Source organism: Telmatherina bonti, assembly GCF_933228915.1.
Source record: "Telmatherina bonti genome assembly, chromosome: 7".
Lineage (NCBI taxonomy): Eukaryota > Metazoa > Chordata > Actinopteri > Atheriniformes > Telmatherinidae > Telmatherina > Telmatherina bonti.
The window spans coordinates 3,494,525-3,504,782 of NC_136625.1; the positions used below are offsets into that span (position 1 = coordinate 3,494,525).

The following is a 10,258-nucleotide window of genomic DNA, read 5'->3' on the forward strand; positions in this document are numbered from 1 at the left end:
GGACAACATCACCTGTGTGGTCAGGGGCGCCGCCTGTCTGATGGCGTGTGCGCTGCAGGAGGCGCAGTGTGTGAGCAGCCGGCTGAGTCCAGAGGAGGAGCAGGTGGAGGCGCTGAAGGTGGAGTGCAGCGACGCCGGCTGTAGGATCCAGAGTCTGCAGGCCGAGACCGAGTCCATCAGAGCGCTGGTGATGCGAGCAATACAAGTCTCATAACCTGATCTCCATCTCAGGACCTGACATGGCATCCTGTTTCCGTAGAAACGAGGTCTGGAGAACTCGCTTAGTGACACGCGGCACTGGCATGACATGGAGCTGCAGAACCTCGGTTCCGTGGTGGCCAAGCTGGAAACGGAACTGGACGATGTTCGCGCCGAGGCTGAGCAGCAGCGGCGCGACTACGACACGTTGCTAAGCAACAAGCATCGCCTGGAGCAGGAGATCGGTCTGTACCATGGCATCCTGGACGGAGAGGAGAACCGGTTCCATCCGGTCTCACAAACACAGTAGGTACCTGAGCTAAAGTCCCGATGATGTCATCACCTTCGGCTTCATCATCAGCATGATCAACAAAATCATATGTAATCACACATTACATCACAATAATCAATTAAATCAATAAAATCCCAATCATGACATCATCAGAACATTTAACTACGGCTCTTAGATGTGATGATGTAAGCTGGACGAGTCATCGTGTTTTCAGGAGAGAACGTCCTGGAATCAAATGTGAGAACCCTGGGGAACATCAACCTGCACTATGATGCTGCAAATATTCTATGCAGAACCCTGGGGAACATCAACCTGCACTATGATGCTGCAAATATTCTATGCAGAACCCTGGAGAACATCAACCTGCACATTGTTACTGTAAATGTTATATGCAGAACCCTGGAGAACATCAACCTGCACATTGTTACTGTAAATGTTCTATGCAGAACCCTGGGGAACATCAACCTGCACATTGTTACTGTAAATATTCTATGCAGAACCCTGGGGAACATCAACCTGCACTATGATGCTGCAAATATTCTATGCAGAACCCTGGGGAACATCAACCTGCACTATGATGCTGCAAATATTCTATGCAGAACCCTGGAGAACATCAACCTGCACATTGTTACTGTAAATGTTATATGCAGAACCCTGGAGAACATCAACCTGCACATTGTTACTGTAAATGTTCTATGCAGAACCCTGGGGAACATCAACCTGCACTATGATGCTGCAAATATTCTATGCAGAACCCTGGAGAACATCAACCTGCACATTGTTACTGTAAATGTTATATGCAGAACCCTGGGGAACATCAACCTGCACATTGTTACTGTAAATGTTCTATGCAGAACCCTGGGGAACACCAACCTTCACCTTGTTACTGTAAATGTTATATGCAGAACCCTGGGGAACATCAACCTGCACATTGTTACTGTAAATGTTCTATGCAGAACCCTGGGGAACACCAACCTTCACCTTGTTACTGTAAATGTTCTATGCAGAACCCTGGAGAACATCAACCTGCACATTGTTACTGTAAATGTTCTATGCAGAACCCTGGGGAACACCAACCTGCACATTGTTACTGCAAATGTGCTATGCAGAACCCTGGGGAACACCAACCTGCACATTGTTACTGTAAATGTTCTATGCAGAACCCTGGAGAACATCAACATGCACATTTTTACAGCAAATGTTCTATGCAGAACCCTGGACAACATCAACCTGCACTATGATGCTGCAAATGTTCTATGCAGAACCCTGGAGATCATCAACTTGCACTATGTTACTGTAAATGTTCCATGCAGAACCCTGGGGAACACCAACCTGCACATTGTTACTGTAAATGTTCTATGCAGAACCCTGGGGAACACCAACCTTCACCTTGTTACTGTAAATGTTCTATGCAGAACCCTGGAGAACATCAACCTGCACATTGTTACTGTAAATGTTCTATGCAGAACCCTGGGGAACACCAACCTGCACATTGTTACTGCAAATGTGCTATGCAGAACCCTGGGGAACACCAACCTGCACATTGTTACTGTAAATGTTCTATGCAGAACCCTGGAGAACATCAACATGCACATTTTTACAGCAAATGTTCTATGCAGAACCCTGGACAACATCAACCTGCACTATGATGCTGCAAATGTTCTATGCAGAACCCTGGAGATCATCAACTTGCACTATGTTACTGTAAATGTTCCATGCAGAACCCTGGGGAACACCAACCTGCACTATGATGGTGCAAATGTTCTATGCAGAACCCTGGAGAACATCAACCTGCACATTGTTACAGTAAATGTTCTATGCAGAACCCTGGAGAACATCAACTTGCACATTGTTACTGTAAATGTTCTATGCAGACCCCTGGAGAACATCAACCTGCACATTGTTACTGTAAATGTTCTATGCAGAACCCTGGAGAACATCAACTTGCACATTGTTACTGAAAATGTTCTATGCAGAACCCTGGAGAACATCAACTTGCACATTGTTACTGTAAATGTTCTATGCAGAACCCTGGAGAACATCAACATGCACATTTTTACAGCAAATGTTCTATGCAGAACCCTGGGGAACATCAACCTGCACTATGATGCTGCAAATGTTCTATGCAGAACCCTGGAGATCATCAACTTGCACTATGTTGATGCAGATGTTCTATGCAGAACCCTGGAGAACATCAACCTGCACATTGTTACTGTAAATGTTCCATGCAGAACCCTGGGGAACACCAACCTGCACTATGATGGTGCAAATGTTCTATGCAGAACCCTGGACAACATCAACATGCACATTTTTACAGCAAATGTCATATGCAGAACCCTGGAGAACATCAACCTGCACATTGTTACTGTAAATGTTCTATGCAGAACCCTAGGGAACAACAACCGTCACTATGATGCTGCAAATGTTCTATGCAGAACCCTGGAGAACATCAACATGCACATTTTTACAGCAAATGTTCTATGTAGAACCCTGCGGAACATGAACTTGTGCATTATTACTGTAAATGTTCTATGCAGAACCCTGGAGAACATCAACCTGCACATTGTTACTACAAATGTTAAATGCAGAATCCTGGAGAACATCAACATGCACATTTTTACAGCAAATGTCATATGCAGAACCCTGGAGAACATCAACCTGCACATTGTTACTGTAAATGTTCTATGCAGAACCCTGGGGAACAACAACCGTCACTATGATGCTGCAAATGTTCTATGCAGAACCCTGGAGAACATCAACATGCACATTTTTACAGCAAATGTTCTATGTAGAACCCTGCGGAACATGAACTTGTGCATTATTACTGTAAATGTTCTATGCAGAACCCTGGAGAACATCAACCTGCACATTGTTACTACAAATGTTCAATGCAGAACCCTGGAGAACATCAACCTGCACATTGTTACTGTACATGCTCTGTGCAGAACCTTGAAGAACATAAATCTGCGCATTTTTACAGTAAATATTCTATGCAGAACTATGGAGAACCTCAATCTGTGCAGTATGTTACAGTAAATGTTCTATGCAGAACCCTGGAGAACATCAACCTGTGCATTGTTACAGCAAATGTTCTATGGGGAACCCTGTAGAAAAATCAAAGCAGAACCCTGGAGAACACCAACCTGCACTATGTTACAGTACATGTTCTATGCAGAACCCTGGAGAACACCAACCTGCACTATGTTACAGTAAATGCTCTATGCAGCACCATGGAGAACATAAACTTGCACATTTTTACAGCAAATGTTCTATGCAGAACCTTGCAGAACATGAACATTTGCATTATTACTGTAAATGTTCTATGCAGAACCCTGGGGAACATCAACCTGCACATTGTTACTACAAATGTTCAATGCAGAACCCTGGAGAACATCAACCTGCACTGTGTTACTGTACATGCTCTGTGCAGAACCTTGAAGAACATAAACCTGCGCATTTTTACAGTAAATATTCTATGCAGAACTACGGAGAACCTCAACCTGCACATTGTTACAGTAAATGTTCTATGCCGAACCCTAGAGATCATCAACTTGCACTATGTTACAGTACATGTTCTATGCAGAACCCTGGAGAACACCAACCTGCACTATGTTACAGTACATGCTCTAAGCAGAACCCTGGAGAACATCAACCTGTGCATTGTAACAGCAAATGTTCTATGCAGAACCCTGTAGAAAATCAACACAGAACCCTGGAGAACATCAACCTGCACTATATGACTGTACATGTTCTGTGCAGAACCTTGGAGAACATAAACCTGCGCATTTTTTACAGTAAATATTCTATGCAGAACTATGGAGAACACCAACCTGCACTATGTTACAGTACATGTTCTATGCAGAACCTTGGAGAACACCAACCTGCACTATGTTACAGTACATGCTCTATGCAGCACCATGGAGAACATAAACCTGCGCATTTTTACAGTAAATGTTCTATGCAGAACTATGGAGAACATCAACCTGTGCAGTATGTTACAGTAAATGTTCTATGCAGAACCCTGGAAAACACCAACCTGCACTATGTTACAGTAAATGTTCTAGGCAGTAACAGAATCTAAGCAGAATTTAAACAGAACATTAATCTACACATTTTTACAGTCAATGTGAAGCAAAACCCTGGATAACATAAACCTGCACTATGTTGCTATAAATGTTCTATGCAGAACCCCGAAGAATATAAACCTGCACTAGGTTACTGTAAGTGTTCTATGCAGAACCATATCGAACATAAACCTGCACTATGCTACAGTACATGCACTATGCAGAACCCTAGAGATCATCAACTTGCACTATGTTTCAGTAAATGTTCTATGCAGAACCCTAGAGATCATCAACTTGCACTATGTTTCAGTAAATGTTCTATGCAGAACCGTAGAGATCATCAACTTGCACTATGTTTCAGTAAATGTTCTATGCAGAACCCTAGAGATCATCAACTTGCACTATGTTACAGTAAATGTTCTATGCAGAACCCTAGAGATCATCAACTTGCACTATGTTTCAGTAAATGTTCTATGCAGAATCCTAGAGATCATCAACTTGCACTATGTTTCAGTAAATGTTCTATGCAGAACCCTAGAGATCATCAACTTGCACTATGTTACAGTAAATGTTCTATGCAGAACCCTAGAGATCATCAACTTGCACTATGTTTCAGTAAATGTTCTATGCAGAATCCTAGAGATCATCAACTTGCACTATGTTACAGTAAATGTTCTATGCAGAACCCTAGAGATCATCAACTTGCACTATGTTTCAGTAAATGTTCTATGCAGAATCCTAGAGATCATCAACTTGCACTATGTTTCAGTAAATGTTCTATGCAGAATCCTAGAGATCATCAACTTGCACTATGTTACAGTAAATGTTCTATGCAGAACCCTAGAGATCATCAACTTGCACTATGTTTCAGTAAATGTTCTATGCAGAATCCTAGAGATCATCAACTTGCACTATGTTACAGTAAATGTTCTATGCAGAACCCTAGAGATCATCAACTTGCACTATGTTACAGTAAATGTTCTATGCAGAACCCTAGAGATCATCAACTTGCACTATGTTTCAGTAAATGTTCTATGCAGAATCCTAGAGATCATCAACTTGCACTATGTTACAGTAAATGTTCTATGCAGAACCCTAGAGATCATCAACTTGCACTATGTTTCAGTAAATGTTCTATGCAGAACCCTAGAGATCATCAACTTGCACTATGTTTCAGTAAATGTTCTATGCAGAATCCTAGAGATCATCAACTTGCACTATGTTACAGTAAATGTTCTATGCAGAACCCTAGAGATCATCAACTTGCACTATGTTTCAGTAAATGTTCTATGCAGAACCCTAGAGATCATCAACTTGCACTATGTTTCAGTAAATGTTCTATGCAGAATCCTAGAGATCATCAACTTGCACTATGTTACAGTAAATGTTCTATGCAGAACCCTAGAGATCATCAACTTGCACTATGTTTCAGTAAATGTTCTATGCAGAACCCTAGAGATCATCAACTTGCACTATGTTTCAGTAAATGTTCTATGCAGAACCCTAGAGATCATCAACTTGCACTATGTTTCAGTAAATGTTCTATGCAGAACCCTAGAGATCATCAACTTGCACTATGTTACAGTAAATGTTCTATGCAGAACCCTAGAAATCACCAACCTGCACTATGTTACAGTAAATGTTCTATGCAGAACCCTAGAGATCATCAACTTGCACTATGTTTCAGTAAATGTTCTATGCAGAACCCTAGAGATCATCAACTTGCACTATGTTTCAGTAAATGTTCTATGCAGAACCCTAGAGATCATCAACTTGCACTATGTTTCAGTAAATGTTCTATGCAGAATCCTAGAGATCATCAACTTGCACTATGTTACAGTAAATGTTCTATGCAGAACCCTAGAGATCATCAACTTGCACTATGTTTCAGTAAATGTTCTATGCAGAACCCTAGAGATCATCAACTTGCACTATGTTTCAGTAAATGTTCTATGCAGAACCCTAGAGATCATCAACTTGCACTGTTTCAGTAAATGTTCTATGCAGAACCCTAGAGATCATCAACTTGCACTATGTTACAGTAAATGTTCTATGCAGAACCCTAGAAATCACCAACCTGCACTATGTTACAGTAAATGTTCTATGCAGAACCCTAGAGATCATCAACTTGCACTATGTTTCAGTAAATGTTCTATGCAGAACCCTAGAGATCATCAACTTGCACTATGTTACAGTAAATGTTCTATGCAGAACCCTAGAAATCACCAACCTGCACTATGTTACAGTAAATGTTCTATGCAGAACCCTAGAGATCATCAACTTGCACTATGTTTCAGTAAATGTTCTATGCAGAACCCTAGAGATCATCAACTTGCACTATGTTTCAGTAAATGTTCTATGCAGAACCCTAGAGATCATCAACTTGCACTATGTTACAGTAAATGTTCTATGCAGAACCCTAGAAATCACCAACCTGCACTATGTTACAGTCCATGTTCTTTTGTAATTGTTCCCGAAAACCCTAAAGTACATAAACCTCAACTATGTTAAAGTAACTGTTCTAAGCGGAACTGTGGAGATCTTTGGCTTCCACCTTGCGACTCTATTTTTCCAAAAGGAACCTTGGCACATTACTGTAATTGTTCTATATAGAGCCCTAAACAACATCAACATGCATGTTGTTCTTCTAAATGTTCTAAGTGAAACCCTGGTGAACATCAATCAGTACTATGTTACAGTACATTTTCTATGCAGAATCCTAAAGAATATAAACCCCCACTATGTTATAGTAAATGTTCTAAGAACCATGGAGAACATTCTAGGCCGGTCAGCAGAGAACACCAGCCTGATGTTACAGTAATTGTTCTAAGCAGAACCCTGAAGAGCACTGGCTTGCATGTTGTTACTATAAGTGCTTGGTGGTGGTTGTGGGGCCTTGGTCGGGGCCTTCCTGCCCCCACAGGGACGTCTCACACAGGGCGTGTTGGGAAGGAGAGATGAGTATGCGAAAGTGATTGTTTGAAGTTGTGAACAGAAGGTGAGGGGGGGGGGTAAAGGGAACTAGGCGCTCGGGTGGGGTGGGTGTATGTGGATGGGTGGGGGCGTCTATGTTTGGGTGTTTGTGTTTGTGAAAGGAGGTGCTCATGGATCACGGAAAGTTTGAGGTTGGACGGTTGGGGGTGTGTGTGTGTGTGTGTGTGTGTGTGTGTGTGTGTGTGTGTGTGTGTGTGTGTGTGTGTGTATGATTAGAGTGGTGTGTGAGAGTGGGGCCCAGCTGCCCTGGAGGGCCAGTCCTCGCTGGTCCAGGCCTGCTGGGGCCTGTTGCCCCTGACTGTGGGGGACTCTGGCTGGGGCCCCCCCTCTGCCACCTCCTGGGTGGGTGCATGGCTGGCTCCAGAGCGGGGCGGTCTGTGCTTAGGGGTGGCTGCCGGCTGCCCGAGCCTCGAGGTTCTCCTGGCCTGGGGGGGTCACGTTGTGTGGGCAGGGTCACATCGGCATGATCTCTCTTCTCTGAACACGTTCCACTCTGTATGTTCTACATGTGACACAGTCACTGAGTCGTCTGCAGGTTTATCTACGAACAGCAGCTGGTTTTGTCTAGTTTCAGGGTTAGATTGCTAATTTCTGGTTCTCCTGCATTCGTGGTTGGCTTAAGTGTGTGTGTGTGTGTGTGTGTGTATACGTATATATGTATGTAGGTGGAAGTATATGTATGTTTCTCTTTCTCTCTACGAGGTGTTTTTCTGTTTTCTCTTCTTCTCAATTCTCTCCCTGTCCCTCTTCTATCCTCTCCGGTCCAGTCCAGCAGTACCAACTCTGCATTATAAACAATTTTGCAAAATAGAGGAATAAAAGAAGAGGAACATCATTATCTATAAAGCTCCTCTTGGCAGAGTGAATGTGTTCTGCAGAACAACATCCAGACCATCATTCTGCTGCTTCTATGCTGGACAAGACACTAAAGTGTTTTCATTGAGACCCTCCTCTTCCTCCTCAGGGCTTCGGGTCTTCATCCAGAACTTGAAAAAGACTCCAAGACCGATACTGGATCTGCAGGACAATGAGTCAGTAGTTACCATGGATCGTTTTGGCCTTGCAGACTCTGAGACAGGCCTGAGTGGCATGTGAGAAGCGTGTTGTGGTAGAACCAGACCAGGACCAACTGGACCAGGCCTTCAGAGTCCTGGAATCTGTTACACATAGTCTGTTTGGTGTTTTCAATAAAACTGAGTCAAAATAAAGGTGGTGGTGCGTTCAAGTCTTTTTATGTTCCGCAGGAAGTGTCTAAACACATATGAGACCAGGTCTCCCCGGGACACTAGGTCTCCCTGTGACACTAGGTCTCCCCGGGACACTAGCTCTCCCGGAGACACTAGGTCGCCCTGGGACACCAGGTCTCCCTGAGACAATAGGTCTCCCTGTGACACTAGGTCTCCCCGGGACACTAGGTCTCCCGGAGACCAGGTCTCCCTGGGACACTAGGTCTCCCTGAGACCAGGTCTCCCTGGGGACACTAGGTCTCCCGGAGACCAGGTCTCCCTGGGACACTAGGTCTCCCTGAGACCAGGTCTCCCTGGGACACTAGGTCTCCCTGGGACACTAGGTCTCCCTGGGGACACTAGGTCTCCCGGAGAAACTAGGTCGCCCCGGGACACTAGGTCTCCCTGAGACCAGGTCTCCCCAGGACACGAGGTCTCCCCAGGACACGAGGTCTCCCTGAGACCAGGTCTCCCCAGGACACGAGGTCTACCCGAGATACTAGGTCTCCCTGAAACCAGGTCTACCTGGGACACTAGGTCTCCCCGTGACACTAGGTCTCCCTGAGACCAGGTCTCCCTGGAACACCAGGTCCCCCCGAGACACTAGGTCTCCCTGGGACACAAAGTCCCCCCGAGACACTAGGTCTCCCCGAGACACTAGGTCTCCCTGGGACACTAGGTCTCCCGGAGACACTAGGTCTCCCTGGGCCACTAGGTCTCCCAGAGACACTAGGTCTCCCGGAGACACTAGGTCGCCCCAGGACACTAGGTCTCCCTGAAACCAGGTCTCCCTGGGACACTAAGTCTTCCCGGGACACTAGGTCTCCCCGAGACACTTGGTCTCTCCGAGACACTAGGACTCCCTGAGACCAGGTCTCCCCAGGACACTAGGTCTCCCCGATACACTAGGTCTCCCTGAAACTAGGTCTCCCCGGGACACTAGGTCTCCCCGAGACACTAGTCTCCCTGAGACCAGGTCTCCCTGGGACACTAGTTCTCCCCGAGACACTAGGTCTCCCCAGGACACTAGGTCTCCCTGAAACCAGGTCTCCCTGGGACACTAGGTCTCCTTGAGACCAGGTCTCCCTGGGACACTAGGTCTCCCTGGGACACTAGGTCTCTCGGAGACACTAGGTTGCCCCGGGACACTAGGTCTCCCCAGGACACCACGTCTCCCTGAGACCAGGTCTCCCCGAGACACTAGGTCTCCCTGAGACCAGGTCTCCCTGGGACACTAGTTCTCCCCGAGACACTAGGTCTCCATGAGACCAGGTCTCCCTGGGACACTAGTTCTCCCCGAGACACTAGGTCTCCCCAGGACACTAGGTCTCCCTGAAACCAGGTCTCCCTGGGACACTAGGTCTCCCTGGGACACTAGGTCTCCCTGGGACACTAGGTCTCTCGGAGACACTAGGTCGCCCCGGGACACTAGGTCTCCCCAGGACACCACGTCTCCCTGAGACCAGGTCTCCCCGAGACACTAG

At 45.4% G+C, this 10,258-nt stretch overlaps 1 protein-coding gene across 1 annotated transcript in view; it reads left to right on the forward strand.

Annotated features, from left to right (window-relative positions):
- Positions 1-8,919, forward strand: part of bfsp2 (beaded filament structural protein 2, phakinin) — a gene marked incomplete at both ends in the record, with an annotated part of 50,238 nt that extends 41,319 nt beyond the window's left edge. Inside the window, 5 exons of the mRNA XM_079243300.1 lie at positions 59-187; positions 260-504; positions 2,620-2,753; positions 8,513-8,639; positions 8,793-8,919. Coding sequence (XP_079099426.1) covers positions 59-187; positions 260-504; positions 2,620-2,753; positions 8,513-8,639; positions 8,793-8,919 — 762 coding nt within the window. The remainder of the gene's footprint in view (positions 1-58; positions 188-259; positions 505-2,619; positions 2,754-8,512; positions 8,640-8,792) is intronic.
- Positions 8,920-10,258: the final 1,339 nt, after the last annotated feature.